A 25,732-nucleotide genomic window follows, 5' to 3' on the forward strand; every position below is an offset into this window, starting at 1 on the left:
ATGGAATCCAAGGCTGTGTTTTCACACTACTCCTGCCTTACTCTTGCACACCTGTGATTGGTATTTTATTCTTTGTTGTGGGCATAAACTAAGAAAAATGGGAGAGAAGAAAAAACCTTCTTTTTCTAAAGTAGCCTCTGACTAATTGAAACTGTCTTGATGAGTAAACAATACAAGGTAAAAACAGACAGAGAATGTAAAAAAGCTGTCAAGTGCCAGGATCAGATTCCTTGGCTTTTTATTTAAAACAAACAGAAAAAGACTCAACCAAAAAAACCCTCCAAACCAATCACCCTAGATAACTTGCTCCTACACTACTGTGCTGGAAGTGAGGTTTGAGTGTGGTCAAACACTGTCCATTTACCCAGAGTTTTACAAATATTTACAGTCTTCCATGCCAAATATCTTTGTGCTGAGCTCCGGAGAACATTCTCAGCATTCAAAAGCCCCATTCTCATGAATGGTTTCAGTTCATTGGCAATTTAAAGGCATCCAGACTTTTAAACTAGGTCGGTTCAAGACATGTCTTTTTTTAAATAATAATTAGTTTTTGGATCTCCCAGATTATGAACCAGGTTTTCAGAGCCAAACTCTATAGCAGAGAGAAAAGTTATGCTCTATCTAGACAGAAGGAAACTTACTACATAGGAAGACCATTTAGCTTCCTGGAAACTATCCTTCTCTTCAACAATATGAATACTTTTAATCTGAGAAAGTATATTTAAATTTTCCTTTTTGAAAAGTAGTTTGAATATTTTTGATGTTTAGAAACATTTCTGAGGGCATCAGAATCATTTCTCTCTAGTGTTTCTGCTACTTCTGGCTTCTGTGTTTCCCCTGGCCTTGACTTATGCCATTACTTTCTTGTTGAGTGAGATTCTTAGTGTTTGAAATCGCCAGTTTGAAGTAGAGGTCAGGAATCACGCTGAACCCAGATGTTGGTGGAGGAACAAAGTCCAGACAGTTTGGGGACTAAACCTACTTTGTGCAACTGATTGTTTTGGATATGGGAAAGGGGCCAAGCTGCTATACGAGTCACGCTTTCCACTTTGAGCTTTGGGGAGTAGGTATCTGCAGCCACTGCTCCTGAGTACTGAGACTCATTTTCAGGGACGGCCGCCTTAATTTATACAAGTTCGTTAGCTTATCAATATTTTCAGCTTTTGAATTGCTGGAAGTGAATAGAGATGAGAACCAGGCCTTTAATATTTTCTTCCTCCATGTACATTCAGAGAAGTTATCCATTGTAGTGTTGAGTGACTGCTGTTTGCCAGGTGTATACTAGATGCTGAGATATCAAGATGTATAAGATGTGGCCTCTGTCTTGAAGAAATTCACATAAGCTTGGAAGTGACTTTGGACTAGAGTGGTAAATTCTTAATTTGTGTTGTTTTACCTGAGTATGAAAAATACTTTGATGTTTGTCATTTTGATCTTTTTTTTTTTGTAATGTTTCCCTGATGTCATCTGAGCGTTGAATAACTTGAAGATGCATAACAGCACCTAAGTTAATTTATTTAATTATTTTAATTTTAATTTGTTTTTTTCACTTTTAGGTGTATGTGATACGTCTCATCCTAAAGTTTTATTTTTATTAACTTTGACATTTGCTGTTTACTAGGTCGATGAGTACTTCTAAACCCACTGCATTGTACTGTAGTATCGATTAAAAAATGGAAAACTATATACTAAAGAGTGTAAGAGTGATCAGTGCCTTTGCAACACAGAAGGAGAAACTTCTTATCTATGATCGGATCCCTTCCTTGAATTGAACACCCAACAACCTAAGTGAAATACGCTTCTCTTATTCATAGCTGGAGATACTTCTGATCACATGGCTTGTAGTATCTATTAAAGAACATACGTTGAAAGCCGTGTCTCATTGGTTTCTAATTCCTGTGCAGTCATGAGTTTGAGTCCCAGACATTTAGTCAACTGGTTCTTTGTCTTTCTTGGGAAGATAGAACAAGACATCTCATTTCTCTCTTTGCCGGACTTGTGGCTGAAGCTACAAACCCACAAACTGTCCTGTGTATGATTATATGAAACTCTCTGTTGGCAACCTCCTCAACTAGTTTACTCTTTATAAGTGGGGACTGAGTTTAATCACTTTTACATCCCTAGCACCTAATATGTATGGAATTTGTTTTTTTGTGGGATGACTTGGTTTCCTGTATTATTGATTCCTTAAGAAACTGATTTGGCAAAAATGTATAAAAATATACACCTTGCACCTTACTTAGTGTGGGATGGAGGAAATTCCTCTTCCAAACTAGTTTTAATTTCTATACGAGACTTTTAACTTGCACAGGAGAGAGTAGTATTTACACATGCTTTTATTCATTTGGAGAAAAAATTTTGATTTAGATATTCCTGCTTTAGTGACTGTAGTTTCCTGGTAATCTCATGACTCAGGAAATCAGCCCATCTCTTGCTCTATGAGGCTTTCTGAAATAACACTTCTCCTTCATCTGTTAATTACATCATTGTCTGATCTGCCTTTAAGTGGCGTTCCTTCCTGCTTCTGAGCTTTGTTCTTATGCCAGGCAGGGGGAAGAAAATTATTCAGCAGTGCTGTATGAATAATTGTGGGAGGCAAGGGAACCACTGATTAAAAAAGGGGTGAGCAGGGCGCAGTGGTGGTGTTCAGGAGGGAGCCACTATGATGCATGTAAAATTACAATGCCAAAAATATCATTGAGCTGTTATTCTCATATTCACTCCTGCTGTCTTTGATAAGTTTTTATTGTTAGGAAAGCTGGAATGAATTTCCTCCTCTTGGGCCTTACCTTGTAGTGGTATTAGAACATGGAAAGAAGGCGAGAAAAAAGAAATGTGCTTTTAGAAAAAGGATCGGCATTTTATAAATGTTAAAACTTGACATCCCAGATGCTCTGACTCTATAGGGTTTCGAGTTAACTTATCACAATGTCATGTGCTTTTCAAATATTTCTCCTATATATTTTGTAGGAAAAAATATAAAAGTTAGATCTTATTATTCTCACCATAAAAAAAATTGTTTCCGTATGAGGTGATGGATGTTAACTAACTTTATTATGGTAATCATTTTGAAAAATATGTATATATCAAATCATTATGTTGTACACCTTAAACTTATATAATGTTGTGTGTCAATTATATCTCAATAAAGCTGGAAAAAATTAGATCTTGTTATAATAGTTGTAACAGACTTTATTCATAACCTAATTTCAAATAGCAGAGAGACTGTCTAGAAAACAGTTCTTGCTAATATTTAAGATGCTCCTCCTAATAGTGTCCTTTTCACCCACAAAAAAAGTTAATAGGGATATATTTGCATATCAGCTTCGTTTTTAGAAGATAATGGTCTTCAAGTTACAAAATTATAGTCTTATTGCCATCCTGGAAACTGTTGAGATGAAGATGTTAAACCTAGGGAATTACAGACTGAAGTATTTTTTCATTTCTTGATTTCTTCTGAATGAAGCTGTGAAACAGTGGGGAAGACAACAGAATTTCCCCTTCCTATCACATGAGGCACAATGATAAACAGTGTTTCACAACAATGCTGCCACCTCACAAAGCCCGAGTAGGTGAATATTTACTTCCATCGCATCTAAGAATTAAGTGTTCCTTGGGTTTGTTCATACTAGAGAATAGTTTCTAATCTATTTTATTTTTTTCAAATAATGACAAAGTATCCTATATGTGATGCCATGTATCTACTCATTGGCCTTGAGCATTATTCTTTTAAAAAATAATTAAATAGATATAAATTATACCTGAGTAATTGCATTTCTCTGATTAGTAGCCAGGCTGCCTGTTCCAATTTGTTCATGCCCTCTCAGGGTGTGTATTAGAACTGTTTTTCTGATATTACTAGATGTGCACTGGTTCCTCTAGTTCCTGAATAACCAGAGAGTAGGTCGAAGATGTAAGCAGGGAGTTGAGCCACAACACTGGCCAGTATGGAGGTCTGCCATAGTCTTGCTCACTTAACATCAGCACCCATTGCCCTTGCTACTCTACTGGCCAGCTAGTCTACCTTCCATTCCAGACTGTATGGAGGGTAGAACTTCAGCAAATGGCTAATGGCTGATGATGGTCAGCACTTGGCTAGACTCAGTACCATTTGAGTCACTAATAGTTTCTATTAAGAACATGAACCAGCAGCTAAATAAATCACTGTATTGGGCAAAAGTGCCAAGGTCAAAACAATACTAATTTTCAAATTGTGTTGAGTGGAAGCTGGTTGCCTGACATGTCCTTCTTAGTTGGTATTGGCAGAGCTTTCCTAACAAGGCAGAGATGGGACCTTTGGATTGCTGTTTCTTTCTGCTCTATTGGAGTATTGGCTTCCTGAGAATGTGTCTCCATGATTCAAGACAACACTTCAGCTCTATCTTCCCCACCACCTACCCTTCCTGAAAACCCTTCCCTTTGTTAGCTCCATCTCGTAGTCATGCATTCATATCTTTTATTCCAGCTACCTCACAGGGATGACTCAGGGTCTTGCACGGGCATGTAAACGTTTTTAGAATATTCATGTGTCTCCTCTTCTGTTTTGTCTCTTGTTCTTGAGTAACTCTTAGACTTTCACACCATAGCCTGGAATTAAGACCTCAGCACAGATCAACTGGAATTTTACATACATTAATATTCTGTTGCATCAGTTGATTAATTTTGGTAGCTTTCTATTTCTCTTAGTCTCTTAATTGGGCTTTATCAATTTATCTAAATTTTAAACTTTTTGCAGCATGGTGTAAAAATTCCTAAATAACTGGATAAGTATCCCAGTAAAACATTATCCTTTCCAATCACATTATCTTTTTGTGCAGTGGAATAAGTGCTGTGATTTTGAGTAGTGAAACAGGCATAAACTACACTAGTTAAAAATACTTTGAATGTTGGCTCTCCCACTGTCTGCATTTTTGGAGCAAATTGCTTTTTCAGGCCGCCAGCAGAATATGAAAATTCCTTATACATTCTGTGCTTCCAGCCCAGCTTCTGAAGTGTTCCTTTCTTTGGCAATTCTAATGAAAACACATGAGGGAAAGTGACTTTTCCATTCTTTCCTATCAGATAGTACTTGCTTCTCGTATAATGAACACTTTATAGTGCAAGGGATACCCAGAGGGTAGGTCAAGCTGCTGATTCCCCTTTCCTGGTAATTTAGTGCAAAATCAGATGTTTTAGAGGGGCTTTCCTTCCTTGCATGCCCCAGCCAATCTGTCCTGTTATGTGGTCAGCTATGTTTAAGCAAGTGATACTCCTATAATTTGGGTGAAGTCTGCCCTCACCCCCAAGCCTGCCACCAACTTTAGAAAGTTTAAACCTGAAGGCAGCTGTGAGCTTTCTCTTCTTTCAAACGTGCCCCTTGCGTTCTCTGCCAAAATTCTCCCATTGGGTTCTTGACACCCAATCAGAGTCTCAGTCAAATTTGTAATAACTGTAAAAGTAATTATAATTGTTACTGTTTTAAATCAAGCAGTAGGGTGGAACATTCAAATCACTTTCTTATTTTAGGTAAAATGTGAGGTATGAGGCAAAACAAGTTGAGCAAGCCAGTAAGAATGAGTTATCGGCTCTCTGGAAGGAAGATTTTTCTTGAAACCTGGAGAGGAGTGGATGTGAGTTGTCAGTGTACCTATGAAAATGGGGCCCCATAAAAGCGTCAAGAGGAGCTGCGAGTGTGTGGTCAGTCTTCCTGTGGGCACCCGCTCTGAGCTCTGTGCCATTTACTAGTAGTTTGGATGGGGAGTGAGTATCTACTATGAGTCGTTTTCTGTTGTGGAGACCAGTGAATCTTAATAAGACATAAGTGAAGAAACACTAGGACACCTTCGAGCCTTTCACATACATCTCAAGTGTGGGAGAATTCACTGGAGAACTTCAGGATTCTCCTGATTATTGCTTGAAGAGCTTGATTTCTAACGAATCAATGATTAAAAGATTTTTTCTTTGATAATCTTTTTTAATGAAATGCTCACTAAGTGTCATTCATTTTTTAAAACATTCATTATTAATTTTGCCCAGAGTGAAAAACCAAAGGGCTGGTTTTCAAACTGTGCGTGGTGAAGCCTTCGGCTTCTGTGATGGTGCCTGGGAGGCTGCTGAGGGAAAGGTCAACAGACCTGGCCTGGGTCTCTCAGTAGTGTTTCAACCAGCACTCATCTACCTTCTCTCTTTTATATGGTGGCGTTTTACTTAAGATTTTGTTTTCATAAAATTCCATTGCTTTAAAAATGTTTGAAAGCCGTCACTTTAGGGAATTGGTATTAGTGTACACAGAAAAATAAATCACTCCTTTTTGAAGGATCATTTTGGATTGTTCACATCTCAAAGAGAAGAAATATGTAACTTCTTTCCTCTATCTCACTGAGTCTCAAGTACTGCGGAGATTGGAATGCTTGGAATTTTTATTTTTTGAGGAAGATTGGCCCTACGCTAACATCTGTTGCCAGTCTTATCTTTTACTTTTTTCTCCCCAAAGCCCTAGTGCATAGTTGTGTGTATCATAGTTGTAGAGTTGTAGCGCTTCTATATGGGATGCCACCACAGCATGGCTTGATGAGCGGTGTGTAGGTCTGTGCCCAGGATCCAAACCGGAGAACCCCAGGCTGCCAAAGTGGAATGCACGAACTTAACTGCTACACCACTGGGCTGGCCCCTTGGAATTTTTTTTTTAACCAAATAGGTCTCTGCTTTGTAAAAGTTATTTATGTCATAAAAATATTTTTATATATAAAATATATTTTAAGTTTATATATATTAAGCCACTTTATTGAGGTATGATTGACAGATAAAAAGCTGTACATATTTAATGTATACAACTCGAGTTTAGAGACAAATATATACCTGTGGAACAACATAATGCTTATAGTTAAGAATGCTGTATTGTATACTTAAAAATTTGCTAAGAGAGTAGATCTTATGTTAAGTGTTCTTATGACACACACAAAATAATGATAAGTAAAGAGGGCAGGAGGAAACTTTTGGAGGTGATGCATGTATTTATATTTTTATAACTTTGATTTCATGGCCTATAAGCATGTAACTCACAAACTACGGAGTAAAAACGTATGTATATGGCAAGAGACAAGATTTTGTTCCAAATGGCCTTGATTAACCCAGTTTCTAGTTCTGCCTTCAAAAGACCATTTCTAAGAAATGTGTTCTGAGATATTCAATTATGTCTTCATTTTTCGAGTACATTAAAAATTTGGCCCGTTTAATGTCTTCTTCTAAAAAATCATATAGGTTGAGACTGTGAGAATTCATTAACTTTCTTGAAAAGTACCTGGATCTCTTGCTAAGTTCGAACAACGAGATTTATCTGTTCACAGCAGCTTCCTCCAAATGGGCTCTTAAGTGTAATTGACATTTGTGGTGTGGGATGGCTCTGGCCTGTGTCATTTCCCGTTTTTCTTATTCAGGAAGCATTTACTGGCTACATTTCTCCTTCTTGTTTGACTTAGGATTTCTCTTTTCATGGAGGAAGATCATTTAGCGTATATTGTATGAGCAGTGTTGAGAACATAGAGATGAGTGGACGGTAGTTGGAGGAGGTTGATGAGACTGTGTGTGCTGTGAACTGGGGCGTCTTGAAGGAACAAATAGGTGTTAGTTGTTTCATAAACTGGGAAGATGGGAGAGGTAGAATCATTCATTTTTACCCATAATTGACCCTAAAGAGGGATTTTTTTTTTTTTTTTTTTGTGAGGAAGATCAGCCCTGGGCTAACATCTGATGCCAATCCTCCTCTTTTTTCTGAGGAAGACTGGCCCTGGGCTAACATCCGTGCCCATCTTCCTCTGCTTTATGTGGGACGCCACCACAGCGTGGCTTGACAAGCAGTGCATCAGTGCGTGCCCGGGATCCGAACCGGTGAACCCCAGGCAGCCGCAGCGGAGCACGCACACTTAAATGCTTGCGCCACCAGGCCGGCCCCCAAGAGGGATTTTTTTTTAAACTTCAAAATTCTGAATTTAATGTAGGTTGATATGAACTGAATTTGCGCTTAGGTGATAGCTCATCAGTACTTAATTGAATAAGGTGGACACTGTGTCTTAAACCTTGTTGGACCTTTCTCAAGAAATAATATGTTGGAAGCCAGTCGTTGGTTAGCTTTCTGTTTATTTTTAATCAAGTCTTCTAGTACTCAGGGAGTAGGTGAAAAACCTTCAACAATTTGGGTTACTACAGTTAGTAACTGTTGACTCTTTCTGGTATGACGTTAAGAATGTGCTGTTAGATCTCAGATTTGTTTTTTCATTCTGTCTAATCCAACTTGTTTTTCCCTGACTTGTTTAGTACTTTGGTACCACAAGACTTAAGCCATTGTGGGACTCTGCAGCCAATGCTGAGCATGTAAACTAATTTCTTTTGCCTAAAAATTGGGAGGAAAATAGTCTGGTTCTTGTAGGGGTAGAGGATATTTACAATTATTTCTATGCGAGAATTTATTAAAATTGGCCATACTCTTTTAAGATTCTAAGAACGTTAGGATTTTGCTTTTATTTAATCAGAACGTGAAACTTCTTAATGTGATATAGAATATGATATGCAGGAAGATTATTTTCACAATTACTTTTACCTCTTAAAGATAAATATTCTGAATAAAAACAACCTAGTGGAAGGGTTTTAGTTACAACTTTTATTTTTCAGTATTGAAATATCCTTTCTTATAGTCAGGCTATGTGTGGAGATAAATGTTATTTCTGTGCAACTTCCATGACTTTAAGGATTGCTGTAGTCATGAACTTCATCTCTCTCTCTCTTTTTTTTTTCTCTCTCTCCCTGCTCCATCCTTCCATGTAATATCTCCTTGTGAGGCAGCTCTGGTGTAATGGACCAGGCACTGGGCTTGGCCTCGAAGTTGGAGGTTTTGAGTTTTGCTCTGCCATACACAAGCTCTGAGAACTTTGGCAGATTGCTTAACTTCTCAGGACCTCAATTCATCAATAAAATGAAGAAAATAATCATCATACCACATTTTGCTTATCCATTCATCCATTGACACACATTTGGATGGTTTCTACTTTTGGCTATTGTGAATAATGCTACTATGAATGTTGGTGTGCAAATATCTGTTTGAGTCACTGTTTTCAATTCTTTGGGATATACACCTAGAATTGGAATTGCTGGATAATTATGGTAATTCTTTGTTTAACTTTTTGAGTGACATCCTATTTTTAAGTATTTTTTGAATCTGTTGAATTGATTATAACGATGTGCCTCCTAAAGAGCGTGTTTGTTCATAATGGTCTTTTAATTCCCATAGTTTACATGATAGGAATCAGAACAGTGAAGTCACCTTAAATATCAGGACTCCAGGAACACCTTGCCAAGGTGGCACGCTCTCTAGCCAGTGCTTCTCAGAAATGCATTTGCTGTATGCTTAGAGATCTTTGAGGGTGAGGATTTGCTCGGCTGGCACCCAAACGTGTTGGTTAAACAATGGCTGTATCAAAGGATATAATATTTTCTGCTTTGGACCTTTCTGTAGGGATTGAGGAGACTGAAGAAGGCTGAAGACAGGCTGATGGGCTCAGTTGGTAGGCTCCACTATCTCACCATGACCGCCGAAAACCCGACACCGGAAGACCTGGCGCTGGCCCCCCTCGTCACTTGCAAACTCTGTCTGTGTGAACAGTCTCTGGACAAGATGACCACACTACAGGAATGCCAGTGCATCTTTTGCACAGCTGTAAGTTTTCCTTGAAGCTTTCATCATGAGAGCATACAAAGGGAAGAATTATAAAAGTACAGGATACATTTCTGTGGCTTACTGAGAAGCCAAGGTTTGCTACAGTATGATCCTGCTTTGGAGAACAATTCCACATTTGGATCTGTTTCCAAATAGTATCTTGAATGGTAAATCTGATATTTACTTGTTTTTAGGCAAAGTGTAATCTGTGTGTGAAATTTAATTATTGGTTGAATAAGCAGAGTCTTAAAGTTCCAGGTAAGGAACAAAATAGAGACATTTTTAACATGCCTTAGTTAACTACCATCTGTAAGAAGCTCATCAGGTACTTTGAATGATGAAGAAATCAGGTAGCAATTTACTGAATTTTCTTTCATATACTTGCTCATCTCCTGCAAAGCACATGGCATACAACTGTTTTACTTTGTTGTGTCTCCTTTTTTTTTTTGTTTTCTGTTTTCACAATGTGCTGAATGCTGCTTATTCCTCATGATAAAGAAAACCCTACAAATCTCCAGAGGTGGGCTTGTCTCTTTTAGTCTGACTCTTGGTATCGATGCCCATGACCTTTATTGCACGTTTCCCTGAAGGTCCGTTGGTTAAGGTGTAAAGATAGGAAACAGATTGATGAGTTCAAGTGACTACTGGAAGTGTGAACCCAGGTGGTCTTATTCAAATTTTCATTTATTCAATCATTTTTTGAGCTCCTACTATGTGCCTGGCACTCTGCTGCGTGTTGGGAATATAAAGATGAATAAGATACTTCCCATGGGGAAGATGAACATGTTGAAAGAACTGTACGAGAGTTTGGTGAGGCAGGGATGGCTAGAGGTGGCACACCCCCGAGTGGGTGGCTCACCACGCTGGGGGTGGAGGAGGGAGGGGGCTTCCTGGTGGCAGTGATCTCTGAGCTGAGGCTTTAAACAAGAGAGTGCAAACTGATGCCTATGGGCTAAGTCTGGCCTCAACACATTTTTGTTTGAATCCCCAACTGGGAAATTGCAAATGACAAATTTTATAAATTTTTCATGAAACAATGAAAAAGTGGTAAGATATAGCTACTCTGGGTCTGTATTCATAGGCCCAGAAGTAGATGATCCTTCCTCTATTTATGGTACCTGCCTCTCTCTTGTATGTATTTAATCAACTACGCTTTTAAACTAAGGATGGATTAAGAGTCAGCCAGGAAGAGTGCTGGGCATCTCGGCATGGTAGAGGGGAGGGCCTGGTGCCTAAATTACAATATTTACCATTTATCTTTGCTTTGGTAGGCTTTGTATGGGCAGAATGTTAGTAGTTATTATACAATAAGTACAATAATCACCAGACAAATGTGGGTTTAATGTCTTGACTTGTACAGGAAATTGAATAGTTTAGTTGCAGTGATCAGTGTTTAAATTACGGAGAGTAAGGAGAAAGGAATCGCTTAGGAAGTGGAATTGTTTATAAAGAGCCATGTTTACAGAGCTTACTTTTTTTAGCAGATAAGAAGTTAAGGTGAAATAAATTTTATTCCATCTCATTTTGTTAGTTAATTTAATCAACATGACACATTTTCAAGCTAGTTTATATCAATTTTCTTAAAAAATTTTTTTTTCATTAAGATTGGGAGAGAGACTTGGAATGACTTTTAGGTAAAAAGGAAAGTGACTAAAATCTTTTCCTCATGTTTTGAACTCTAGGATCCAAATATCGCAAAGAATAGTATTTCTCCATTCATTCAGCAAATATCTAGTGAGCAGCAACTGTGTCCCAGGAATTGTTCCAGGTACCAGGATTTATCAGTTAAAGAAATAAAACCCAGCAGAGATCCTTGTTCTTAGGAGCTTATCTTCTATCGAAGGAAGTTGCGAAATAAACATAATAAATAGGAAAGTCATATTATACTGGGTAATAAGGGCTTAGTAAAAAAACAGAGCAAGAGGTTAGGAGTGCAGGGCCAGGGGATGTTGCATTAGAGTAGGGGGGTCAGGAGGAGGCCTCACTGGGTGATATTTGTGCTGGTTCTTCGTCATCTTGTCAGCGTTGCTTTATAGGAGATGAGGAAATGGCCTTGTCATCCAGGGGCAGCTTCAGTTTCCTTTGGTCTTACTTTATTTCTTGATGCCGTGCTTCAAAACAGTGATTTCTCTGACTTTCTCACATATGTTTCGGACCTTTGCTAATCCTTGAAACAAATGAGTCAGAAGCAACATTTGGTGAAAGCCAGGATGGAAATTTTTGTCTGAGGGTTACTGATGTTTACAAGCAGGGTATAGAATTCAGATTTTGCAATGAGATTTAATAGTGTGGAATTCAGATTTGTGTGTCAGTGTTGGGTAGAGTACACGGAGGTTGTATTTCCTATTATTTCATGTTCACAAGGAGCTGACAGTGACATATTATTGTTTCAATAGATCTTAGTTCCATTCCAAAGCAGCATGACTGGTTCTCCTTTCTGCTTCAGCAATTTGGGGGTAGGAGTTAGTACAATTAGATTATTCTGTCATCTAGGTTCATACTTCCTCATTGTTGGGAAGTGCTCAAAAGCAGAAAGTCAAATGGCCTGTTATTTTCGGAATCCCTCCAACTTGGGAACTTTTCACGTCTATAAACATTAACCTTCCCTGGCTTCCTGATACCCCATTCCCTATGATCTGCCAAAAGAGTACGCTGTGTGTTTTGATTACATTAGTGTCTGTAAGTTTGCAATTGATGTAAGACTCACCTGAAATACTATTCTAACTTTTTTTCTTAGAGCTCTTAGTTCTTCTTTTTAAATGACTATTTAAAAATGTGTCTAATCCCCCAGATTTTAATTTGCATTCAAATTAAAGATATCAGATGCGTTTTGTATTTTCAAGGCTGGAAAGGAATTTGTGACATTTTTTAATATGTCATATACTACTGATTTCCAGTTTTCATTATAATTGGATGATGTGTCCCGATTATTGGCTGGGAAAGACTTCTTGTGCGTACCATATATTTAAAATGGTTTTGAGATAGTTCTCTCCTCTCCCCCATCAGGGGAATGTTCAAATGTAGCGGTCCTCTGCTAGAAGTGGTGGTATACTGGTATATTTTCATCCATTTATTACAGCTTTTCATACATTCTATCCTTGTCCTATCTTCCCTAAGAAGTATCTTTGACCACTTTGCTGTGAGCTTCAACTGTTTTGTTTCCAAGATCAGTGTGCTCCGGGTGTGCAGAATGGACAGATGTGGAGTGTCTGACTTGACCATTGGATGTTAGCCAGCTCATTCCCTATCTTTAGGGAGTCCTGGCCTTTAAATAGGTGCCATGCTCCCCACCCTCCCGCATGCCCAAATGTGTTCCATGGACCTCCAGCTCTGTGAAACAGAGATGATCCTTGAAAAAAGTGTTCCAGAGTCAAATTAGCTTGGAAACTGGTCTGTTCTCTCTTCCTCTCTTGGAGGGATGTAATGCATATTTACATTTTAGAGGCTCTGTGAAATCTTGTGGTTAAAAGGAAGATAAGGGGACCCTGTTTAACTTCTCCGAAGAGGCATTTCCATTTGACCAGGCCACCTTTTCCAGTGGAATACCTATTAACTTCCCCACAACCAGTGCTCTGAAGAATACTGCTTTAAATTTTTCCATGTAGGTAATTCTTAATTTAAATGAGATCCAGAGAAAGGAATGTGTTGGATGTTGCTTCAAATAATCCATCAGTATATCTAGTTTCTTGTTAAAGGAAACTTAACATGTTTGATTTGTGAAGTTGGTTTCTGTTAGATTATTTTCTCAGCTTTGATATGCAGAAGAAAGTGTAGTATAAAGCAAGGGAAGCTGAATATACAGGACAAAAAAGGGCATAGCTTTCACTAGCATGACTAAAGTCATAGATCATAGGTGTATTATGGAACCAAAGAAGTTGATATTTTGGGGTTACGGAGAGAGGTGTTGCAAAATTAGTTGTTCTTGTAGTTGAAGGTTAAATATCTCAAGGATGTTAGTCTACTAATGAATCATATGCAAAAAGTCTCTCACACTCTCTTTCTTGCCTGTGGATTTAAATAACCCAAATATGAAAATTCAGATTTTCTTTTTCTGGCTTTTGCAACACACTCTTTCAGATAATACCATGCAATTATAGTTTAAGTGAAAGAAAAAAAATTCACAAAAGTCAGTTATCAAAGGAGGGAAAATTTGTGGGTTTGCTCCCTTGTGAGCAATATTTGCCTCTTTGATTTATTTTGGAAGCTATTTCTGTCAGCCACGAATTAAGGAATAATGAAAACACAGTTGTTGCTTGTTTTTATAACCTAGATTATTTCACCTGAAGAGAGTTGGTATGTTTGGCATGGCCTATTTACCTTTCAGATTAAAGACAGGATGTGCTGAGCAAAAAGAAAATAAAGTTCAGCCATATTCTTGCCTTTTTTCCATTACATTTTGTTGGCTCTAAGTAGTTAGAACTCCTTTTACTATTCATTTCTCTGAGCCAAATGGATTTTCCAATGTTTAAAAAAGTGAAAGGAAATATAAAACTTTTTAGACCAAGCCCTTCTTTTCCTTGGAGCCTGTTGGGTGACCTTTAAGAAAAGCCCACATATGGCCTAGGGGACAGTTACAGTTTGGGAAGGTTTGCAGCATGTGTGTATGTGTGTGTGTGTACATGCTTGTGTGTCTTGGGTGTACGTGTGCACACTCACGGGTTGGTAACTTTCAGATGAAGCAAAGAACCTTCAATGGTTCTTTTCTGGATTCTAACTGATATCTACATTAGGAGAAAGGAATGCCATTTTTTCACTCCCACCCCCATTCTTCCCTTCCACTGTCGCATGGTGGTGAAGAGTGCAGATACAGAGATAGGAAGACCAGGCTTGAATTCAGGCTTTGGCATTTAATGGTGTATGATTTTAGGCAGGGTCTTTGACTTCTCTGAACCTTGGTTTCCTCACCTGTAGGATGGAGGGAGGTAGGGGATGACAATACCCATAGCAGAGTGTTGTAGGAGGCATCAAATGAGAATTCTAGTAAAGCAACGGTGCAGCGCCAAGCCTCTAGTAAGCTGGCATTGTGTTATTCCTTTCTTTCCTAAGTTCTATCAGTATCTGAGCTGTTCCGTTTTTCAGAAATGTTGTAGAGAAAGGAAATCCTATAAAGAGTTGACTGGCTTCCTCATTAGCCTTTTATAAAAAGGGGGTTATATAGGTGATTTCAACCTCACTACTATTCTGAGACACCCACAGATTAGCAATTAGGATAGAGAGAGAGAAATTTCTCTGTTGGATTTACCCAAAATGTGGCTTATGGTTGGATATTTCAACTGAAGATCTAGAAGTAGGATTTAGAGGGAAAAAAAAGAAATACACCTTTGAAAGTGAATAGGTGAGCACATTTCTGGTGGATGTAAAAGATTCAGATGGAAGAGTGTCTCAAACTACCATTTATTTCAGAGCTGTTTACCCTCAATAAGAATATAATAATATAATTACTTATTGGCTTGATATGTTTAGTCTAGTATCATTTTAAGTATCTTTTATTGAGAACTCTCTAGAACTGCAAGAAATAATGAAGCATCTTACTCCAGCAGTGTCACAGAACAATTTTCTTTCTCCTCTTCTGGTCATGTGACTGGCCAACCTTTCCTGAAGCTTTCAGATTCTCCCGTTCTCTGGATTCCCATGTCTTCTAATACAGAAGTAAATGGACAGAAGTAAATTCTGCCGGTTCAAATCCCTCTCTTATTCTTTTGGTTTCTGGTACTAAAATATACTGGATTGGAAGGTTAGTTTTATGCTTTCCCTTAACTTTATCTTGAGTGATCAACAGTGAATTTATTTTTTGTCTTTGTTTATATGTAAATGAGTTCAATATGCTTGCTGCTTATACTTGTTAAGAGTTTCAATGATAATAATATGATGGCTTTTGTATTTATCAGTCAAGTCACTGGTTTAAAACACAAATTTTGCTACTATATTTTTCCACTAACAAATGAGCTGCTGCAGGTCAGATAGCATTGGAGAAATTTGTAACAGCATGAGAAATGGATTAGAGATGACTCAAAGAGGAGCTGGCTTCCTGGACCTATGATCTCATCCATGCCTAAGGCTCACCACTTATTATTCAAGGAAAGTGGTAAAATGTGAGAGGAGAGAGCAGCAAAAGAAAACCATACTCTTAAGGCCTAATGACTTTGTCATAGCATCATAGTCCTAGAATTGGAAGGGACCTTAGATCTTCTAGTCTCTCTACCCTCCTGATGAAGGAAGTCCTTTTCTTGGATGCCAGTATGGTTTGGCATTGAAGAGAATGAGTCTCAAATCTGGTTGCCTGGGCTTCATTTATTCAACAAATATTTATGGTGCTATGTATAGTTCTGATGGTCAGGATATAGTGGTGAACAATTGGATCAAGGCCTGGTTTTCAGATAGCTCAGATTTTAGTGCAAGGCACAGACACTAACAAGTAAATACAGAAGTCAGATGAGGATAAACACAGCAGGGTGAGGGGGATAGAGAGTGCTATAGGAGAGGGGGTTTCTGCTTTATGTTAGATGGTCAGGGAAGTCACACTGATAAGATACTATTTAAGCAGAGATGTGAAGAACACAGGGAACAAGCTGTATAGATATCTGGGAGAAGAGAGTTTTAGGCAGAGGGAAGCAGTGTGGAGGTCTTAAGCTGAGAGTGTGCTTGGTATGTTCAGATACAGCAAGGAGGCCTGTGTGGTGTGTGTGTGTGTGTGTGTGTATGTGTGTGTGTTTGTGTGTGTGTATAGGGGGAGCAGTAGGAGATGAGGTCAGAGAGGTAGTGGTGTTAGTATGTAGGACCTTGCAGACTATCCATGGTAAAGATTTTGGCCTTAGGCTGATGTGAGAACAGAAGCCTTTGGAGTGTTTTGACGCAAAGATTGACATGATCTAACGATGTTTTAAATGGATTAGTATTAGTAAGCATTCTCCAGAGAAAAAGAACCAATAAGATATATGTATATTTATATACCTGTGTATATGAAGAGATTTATTATAAGAAATTGGCTCATGCAGTTATGGAGGCAAAATCTCATGATCTGCTGTCTGCAAGCTGGAGACTCAGGAGAACCCATGATGTAGTTCCAAACTGAGTCCAAAGGCCCAAGAATGTAAGTTCCAGTTGCAGCCTGAGGGCAGAAGACCGATGTTCCAGCTCATGCAGTCATTCCTTTGTCTTTTTGTTCTATTCAGGCCCTCAACTGATCAGATGAGGCTCACCACATTCAAGGAAGTAATCTGCTTTACTCAGTCTACTGATTCAAATGCTAATCTCATCTAGAAGCACCTCACAGACACACCTAGAAATAATGTTTTACCAAATATCTGGGCACCCTGTGAAGTTGACACATAAAATTAACCATCACGGTCACCCTGGCTGCTGCATAGAGAATGAACCGCAGGGGCAAGGGAAGCAAGGACACTAGTTAGAAGGTAAATACGGTAATCCAGGCCAGAGATGATAGTGGCTTGGACCAACAGGTGGTAGCCGTTAATGTCTTTGGGTGGTCTGTTTCCATTTTCTTTTATCTAACATAGGGATAATAATAAATCATCTCATAAGGTTATAGAGAAGACTGCAGTAGATATCTAGGTATAGCACTTCCTACTGTGCCTGGAATACAGCTAGCATGTGTAGCTCTGCTGGTTTTAGTGTCATCATCCAGATTTTGCTTGAGAACCTCCAGGATTGGAACATACCATAACACTGGCTGTTCAATTATTGAAAATTCTAGTCCTAAACTATCTTTCTTCTATATCCATTTAAAACCTGTTTCTATATAAATTCTACCTGTTAGTACTACTTCTGCTCTCTAGAACAAAATTGGTTGAAATCTAATTTTTATTCTACTCACTAGCTCTGTATTATTTGAATGAAGGTTGTCTTTTTGTTAGAGGGCAAGGACATTATTCATTAAAAATTCTCACACCGTGCTCCATCCATTGTGGGAATATTAATATATAGTACTTTATTCCCCGCTTCTTCCCCTACGGTTGACATAATTCTTTTGGAACAAGCTTCATTTGCACAACATTCTTGACTTTGATCATAGGTTGAACAAGTACTTCAGGCTTTTCTATATTCTCTGAGAAAAGCATATGGTTTTGGGGTAGGGGGTGGTACTATAATATGGAACAAAATTTAATTTCTTTTTTCATAAATAAAGTTATAAAAAGATTGGAGATTGGTAATCTGTGCTTATATGTTGTGGAACCCCCCCCCCCCCCTTTAAAGCATACTTTGCCAAAGTTGAATTCTTCAAATCACATATCAGAATGTGAAAGGCTGGCCAAACATGCAAACCATGACCAGAGAGCAGGCAAAAGTGGGCGAACAATGAGAGAACTTTCCTTTACATCTACTGAGTCACCAAAGTTTAATCTTTTGAAGTTGCACCTTTATTCCAGTTTCCTTTGAGTCCATTCCCATCTTAGTCCTGATTCTACTCTTCTATTTGGTACTACTGTGTACCAGTCACTATGCTAATTGTGTACATAAGGCATCACCTGTCTGGCTTTCAGGTGGGAAGCAGACCCTCTGATAGAGGAAGTACAGTGTGCTATGGGAACATATGGGATCCTGCCTAAACTAGACTTTGAGGGAATCAGGGAAGTTTTCCTGAGGGGCTGAGACCAAAATATGAATAGGTGATTGCTTGATGGCAGTATTGGTGGGACTCTGGATAGGAAGAGTGCTACAGGGAGGACGGGCAGCCACACATGAAGGCACAGAACAGAGGAAGAGTGGCCAGCTGAGGAACGAAACTGAAAGACATCCCTGGAGCATATTGTTGGAAGTGTGGGTATGCTTGGACATGAGGCTGGAGAGGCAAGCAAAGACTAGATGAAGGGTCTTGTATGCCATGTTAAAGAGCGTTATGGAGCCACTGGGAGGCTTTGGGAGCGGGGTAGGGAGGAGGATGGCTTTGGTGTAGGGTGGAGAATGGGCTGAAAGTGGGCAAAACTGGAGTAGTATGAGGGAAGGGGGGTGGTGAGTGCTCGGAGAACACCCTCATCAACATATGCTATATTTATTATGGTAGATTGCAGTTTTGAGGTCTGGAGTATCTAAATGATTTTCATGCCCCCAGTTTCTCCTCGTTCCTATCCAGTTGGATACTAACGTCAGATTTCTTAAAATATTGCTAGTCAAAATGGTAGTTAAAATGTCACTCCCATTATTAAGGAGTCATGTGCTCCTATTTGGATCATATTCCGTAGTGCTAACATTCAAGTTCCTCTATGAACTGTTACACAGTGCCTATCCAGACCACCTTCTGCTACCTCTTAAGTGAAGTATCTTATACCTCCATGTCTTTCCTTCTTCCTAGAATCCTCCTCTTTTCTTTCTTTTTAACTCCACTGACTCAATTCCTAATGATGTCTCGTTGCCTGGTCAAAGCATACCTCCATTCATTATTCAATAAATATTTGTTTTGACGAGCAGAATACTAGATTGGGGGGGATTTATGGGTGAAAAATTCAAACATGGTTCTTACGCTGGTGGCATTGGCTACTCTAGTGTAAAATGATCATCTCTTCTCTGAAAGCATTTAGCATTTAAAATCAAATTAAATAGAAGATTTTATACAAATATCTTTATTGCCTTATTTTCTAGTTCTGTGACATAGATCCATTATATCTTCCTACCTAGACTTGAAGTTCGCTGAGGGCAGAAACACAGGAAAGCAATTAGGCGTCATGAATTGTCATTGTTGTCGTCATAATAATAACAGCTAGCGTTTATTGAACTTATTTGGTGTGAAGCATTGTTCTAAGTGCTTTAACTCATTTCATCCATATAGTGACCCAAATCGATCATTAAAAAATATCCCTATTTTAAAGATCATGAAGTAGATATACTGTAGTTACTTGTTTACTAGTGTAACAATTTTTTGGGTGAGTGTGTTCACGTTTTGAGGACCACTCAGCCATCCCAAACAAATCGTTTACCTAATTGCCAGTTCCAAAAGGACTAGGGACAGGCAGGGACTACTGTGCAGAACTAGATAGGTACTCGAGTTAACTTCAGCTACTTCCACAAAGTTTGCAGTAATTTAAGGGTAGGATGTGTAGGATTTTAGTTCCTCTGTTTATCTGTAGAAATAGAAAGCCAAAAGACAAATGAAGGCACTCAACAGAACAATCAGAAGAAAGTCTACATGGCTGAATTCTCTCTTCCCTTCAGCTGCCAACCCAGAATGGCTTCTAGTCCTAGGCTGAGACTTCAAGCAACTGCCAAGATTTTGGTGAACAATTTCATGTATGCTGATGGGGATAGAGAATTTAATTAGAAGTATATCACTTACTTGTTTCCCTCCCTCCTACTTCATTTTTTCTTGCTCTTTAAAGACTAATTTTTAATTATAAATGTAATACAAGCTGATTTTAAAACAAAATAAAACAAACTGAAAACCTCCAAAACATTGGTTATATGAACAGTTCATGTGTACCCCCATCTAGACTCCTTCTCTGCGTGTAAAAAAACATAAATGCATAGATGGATACATATTCATACACATCACAATACAGAAATGAAATCTTTATCTATAGGTACTTTTCTTTTACTTGAGTTTCACAAATTTAGTGTAGTGTATTGTGGACATGTTTGTATGTAAGAATATCCAGACCTACCTTCCTTTTTAAGTGTTTAAGTGTTCTATGGTATGGCTGTGTCAGAATTTATTTAACTAGGCCCCTCCTAATAATGGGCTAGTTTTTGCTATTATAAATGAAAATTTTTGTACTTATGTAAATGTGGAAATAAATCTCTCTAGGATAAATTTCCAGAAGTGGAATTGCCTAATCAAAAGGTATGAGCACTTTTAAATCAGGATGTGTTGCCAAATTGCCTTCCCAAACTTTTGGGCCAGTTCAGCACTCCCACTAATGTGTAGGAAAACCCCCTTCTTTGACATTCTGAATATTTTCAAGTTTTTCATCTTCTCTAATCTGCTATGCCAAAAGAACATGTCTCGTTGTTTAATGCTTCTTTTAAGGAGGAAGCAAATTGTAGCAAAACAAACTCATCTCGTGAATCTAACTTTAAAAAATATATGGTCTGCCCAGTGCCACTATGGTCTCAGCTGATTTTACACTTTGGTATTCACAATACTATCAAGTTAGAAAAATGAGCCATATCAAGAAAAATGTATTACACACAGGAGACATGAATGAATGGAAAAATAATTCTCATAATGGTGGTTATAATGTGGTGGGAGATGCATTATCACAAAAAAGTCTATGTTCAGTGACAAGATGTTACTAAGTAGGAAAAGGAACTTCTAAAGATTTAGACAAGTGGAAGCCAAAAATGGTTGTGAGGTAACTAGAAAATTCAGTTAACTCTAAAACCCTATTTTCTGAACATTTATTTCATCAAGGATTGGTAATGTGGTGGATTCCAGATATGTACGGCACCTTCTGGAATCAGGCTAGACGCAGTCAGTGCCTCATTTCCACGGAAATAAATAGCTCTGTGTTAACCGAAAGCCTCAAAGATTTTGAATCATTTCCACCTCCAGTAAGGAAGTCCTTTTGGTTGGACCCTTCTGGAAAGTGTTTGTGCGTTATTAGCCAAGTGAATGTAGGGTTTTCATTCAATCTCTTTGACCCTCCGTTTGTTCATCTATAAAAGAAAAATCAAGGAAGGACAAGCAAGGACCTGGTAGTTTGAGTACCTACCATGTAGTATGTATTATGCAAGAGTGTTATCTTTTTATCTCCACTTACCCTTACCTTCCAGTTTACAGATAAAGAAACTAGTGCAGAGTTATGTAACTTGCCCGCGATCCATACTCTTAATTCCTGGATCATAGGGTGGTTTGGATGAAATAAGAACAACCTCTGTGAAAATGCATAATGGACTGCCTAGCACATAGCATGTGCTTCCTAAATTTTATTTGTTAGCATGGACAATGGATGAGCCCCATATTAGGTGTTTACAATCCTATCTGTGGTTTGCAAAGCTTGACAATGGCCTATATAGTGCAAAACTGGTTTTTATATACGTAAAAGTTTAGTTAGTACGAAGAAGATGTAAGGAGCAACTGATTAAAAAACCCAAGGAGTTTTCTAGAAACTAGAGAGTATGTAGTCTGAACACACTTGTGGCCATAGCCCTAGATTGAAGGGATTGAATGATGTGCTATGAACTTTCCACTGTGTGACTTCAGGCGAGCTATTTTAGGAAACCAAGGGCTGAGAGATGAAGAAGTCTGGTTTACACACCTGGAGGCTCCCAGTGTACTTGGTGTATATTCAGATGTTGAAACTTAAGGTTCAAGCCCAGACCTCCTGGTTCAAAGACTGGTTTTCTTGTACCCACCCCCATGCATCATGTTTGTGGAAATTACTGGTGTTCCCAAGAGGACTTCAGTCTGGCGCTTGTGTCTAAATGATTCTGTGGACTGAGGGTATTAATGAATGGGTAACTCTAAAGCACAGAGATCTTTACTGTAACTGGAAAAAAATATTTTATAGCCGTAATATCTGCTTTTCCCAGGTAGTGTTAAATACAGATTGTTTTAATATGGAATGGTGTCTAGTCTTTGAAAAACTTTATGGTTTACGGTGTTAATAACTGTCAGAAGGAAAAAAAGTGTTCTCACGTTATAAAGATTCCAATATTTTCTCATATATTAGTTCTAATAACATGGAAATCATTGTGAGGTAGTGGGAAAGTAAGCAAGGGCTGTGTCTCAATTAGACATTGTTTGAATCTCACCTCCTATATTTACTAGTCATGGGAACTTAGGGTAAGTTACTGAACTGCTTTGTGTAAAATGAGGATAATACCAGTCTCAGAGTTGCTATGAAGATTAAATGAGATAATTTTAAGATGCATACCGTAGGGGCCAGTCTGGTGGTGTAGCAGTTAAGTGTGCGCACTCTGCTTCTGTGGCCTGGGGTTTGCTGGTTCGGATCCTGGGCGCGGACTGATGCATCGCTTGTCAAGCCATGCTGTGGTGGCATCCCACATAAAGTAGAGGAAGATGAGCACGGATGTTAGCCCAGGGCGAATCTTCCTCAGCAAAAAGTGGAGGATTGCCAATAGATGTTAGCTCAGGGCTAATCTTCCTCAAAAAAAAAAAAAAAGATGCATACCATAGCTATCATAGAAGCTTGACAAGTATTCTCATTCCCATCATCTCCTTTCCCCTGCCTCTCATATAATGAGTATTTTAGTTCTAGGCAAGTGGTTCTCAAAGTGTGGTCTTCAAACCAGCAGCAGCTGTGAACTTGTTAGAATTATACATTCTTGAGCCCCATCCTAGACCTACTGAATCAGAAACTCTGGGAATGGGGCCCAACAATCTGTGTTTCAGTTCATCGTCCAGGGGATTCTGATGCACTGGTCTAGGGTATTTGCAGAGCACTCCACTGGTGAAGCACATATGAATTGCTCACTGTCGTGTGCTTTGAAATACATATGGTCCCTCTTTGTCTTTTGTGCCCACTAACACACATTTCTGAAACAACTGGTCATATGGCTTAACTTATGATCTTTGCCTTGATAGTCTCATTTGCTAGAATATGGTGCTAACTCAAAACATTTGGAAAGGGGCAGTTCAAGGATAGTAACTGGATTAGATTTTAACAAGAGAGTTAAGAGTAGTCTCAGATATGTAAGCCTATGGATTTACTAAGAGAAAGAAAAGGAGGACTGGTTCAAATTACAGCAATTAAAATGAAAAAAAGTAAGCACCACATATAAAATCCCCTGATTTCTAGAAATTCGCTTTTTAGAAAATGTCGCAAACCTTCACATTTTTGCAGAATCAACCCTTGGGGGAAAATGATGAGGTGAGGAATAGGTGTAATTTTGTTACCATCTGCATTATAAGTAGAAAGATATCCTGATTTTGCTATGGAGTAATTGAATAAATCATTTCAAATTAATTTTGAATAAAACAAGATTGTTCATATTGAAGCTAGTCACTCTTACTCATTGTCCAACTTTTTCTACTTTTTCAGAGTTCATATTTCTTAAATCTAATAACTTCTCTTTTGTAAATGTAGCCAGGGAGGAAGTTTGCTTAAGGCTTAGGTCTATTCTAAACTGATAGTACTTAGTTCCTAACCATCACTCCCTGGAGAGAAACAAGATCCTCTTGGGGAAGCTAACAACATCAGTATTGTCAAACTTCTGGGTCATTGATGTGAGCTATTTTGCATGCTGGCTTTATAGGTTATATTTTGTAGGAAAAAATGTGGGTGATGAATTAGCTTTGTTCTCTCATTTATACAGTGTAAAATATTCTTTTGAAATTTCAAAAATTTAGATAATCATTAATATTGCTACCATTAGTTTTAATTAAAAAGATTTTATTTCACTATTATTTATTATTCAAACTCTGGTGTAAATACTAATATAGAAATTGGGGTTTTATATAAAATATAATACAGATGATTCCTGCTTTAAGGAACGTTAAAGTCTGAGGTTTGGTGAATGGTGTAATCTTTTTTGTTTGTTTGTTTTTAGTTAAAAAAATTGTACAAGTTTGTTATGAAACTTTTCAAATGTACAACAAAGGTGAAAGAATTTTAGCAATGAATATCTATATTCCTATGACCTCTTCGATTCTAACATTAACTTTTTACTCTATTTGCTTTATCACACATCTATCCATCCATTTATCCTTCTGTCTTTTGTATGGTGTAGTTTTAATACTTACTGTGAATTCTCTAGTAGAATGTAAGTATTACATTCTCCAAAGTGTTTTCTTAGATTGGTTGAAAGGTTATATTTTATGCAGATAACCCGCATAGCCCTACATCATGGCTGAAGGAGTTTCTTGACCCTTTATTAACTTGGGGTTTGTTTCTTTCTGTGTTGTTGAGACCTTATGTGCATTCTGACAGAGTCAGAAGGGCTTCATGAGAGTTTAAAGATGGACTCTTTAGGTGCACAGGAGGAGGAGGAAGACACTGATAAATGAGTTCACTGGAATCTACCGATGTTTAATCCAGGGTGTACTTATTCTCACTGCCTGTCCTGGGCCTGTTGGCTGGGGCCCCGGGGCCAGCTGAGGGCTGGCAGTTCTGAGGTCTGATGTTTCTTTAGAGGAAATGGAAGGATGTAAACTTGGCAAGCCTTCTTGTTTTCTCTCTCCTGGAACCATCGGTTGCTTTTTTGGGCATACTGTGTCATAAGATAGCACCTGGCACAGATGGATCTCTTTGGAACTAATATAAGAATTGGGACCTCCCTCTGTTCAGAAATGCAGCACAGGTGGGATAAAAGGGAAAGCTTCTGAAAGGTCAGAGAGTTATTTAATTACTTGTGTTGGAAGCAAATCTTTCTGATGCCAGTGCTGCTCCCTGCTCTGATTGAAATCTTCGTCCAGTTTAGCAGATTCAATTGGCTTCATTGTGAGGACTGGACCAGGCTGCAGCATTTCCAATGGATTTCTCTTCAGAGCTATTTCTGTCTATGAGTTTCTTAATTAGTTGTTTCATGATCACTTGAGATAAAGATAGAAGTGTTTGGTCACTCTTGCTTGGTGGGAACTGGAGGTATTTTTGATTGGGGCCCAGATTTAATCTCCCATATTGAATGACTGTTCTCAAACTTACAAGGTGGATCCTAGTACCCTTTTCTAGAAATAGTAACAGCACTATTTTGAGTTAAAGTATTTAAAGGTTCTCAATCAGAGCTTTAAATTTTGTATTTGTATATAATTTCCCCCTTAAGCTTCCTTTACTATTTCTTCTGGAACTAACCAAATGCTTGTATTCTCTCTGGAGATGTTGGTTAGAAAGGAGTCCTTACTTCTTATGAAGATCATGCCTCTGAATATTACAAAATGACTTAAAGGCAATGATGATGGACACATCTTCCTTGATTAGACTTGAGGGCATGGAAGGTGTTGAACTAGTAGTTTTTAGATTTGGTTGCACATTGGAATCACTTTGAGAGTTTAAAAATACTGATGCCAGTTCAACAAGGGTGCAGAATGTAAGATAAATATACAAAAATCAATTGTATTTCTATACACTAGCAAAGAACAACGTGATAATGGCATTAAGACAACAATTTCATTTACAATAATATCAAAAGGAA

The 25,732-nt window shown here is 38.3% G+C and overlaps 1 protein-coding gene across 2 annotated transcripts in view; it reads left to right on the forward strand.

The window, feature by feature from the left end:
- RNF144B (ring finger protein 144B) overlaps positions 1-25,732 on the forward strand; it is a 158,559-nt gene that overhangs the window by 84,071 nt on the left and 48,756 nt on the right. For both annotated transcript variants that reach the window (XM_087438071.1, XM_004432087.3), the window contains exon 2: positions 9,488-9,688. In XM_087438071.1, the coding sequence (XP_087294197.1) occupies positions 9,524-9,688 (165 nt within the window). In that variant the 5' untranslated portion in view covers positions 9,488-9,523. The remainder of the gene's footprint in view (positions 1-9,487; positions 9,689-25,732) is intronic.

This window comes from Ceratotherium simum, chromosome 13, assembly GCF_057802395.1.
Source record: "Ceratotherium simum simum isolate JZ-2026a chromosome 13, ASM5780239v1, whole genome shotgun sequence".
Classification (NCBI taxonomy): Eukaryota; Metazoa; Chordata; class Mammalia; order Perissodactyla; family Rhinocerotidae; genus Ceratotherium; species Ceratotherium simum.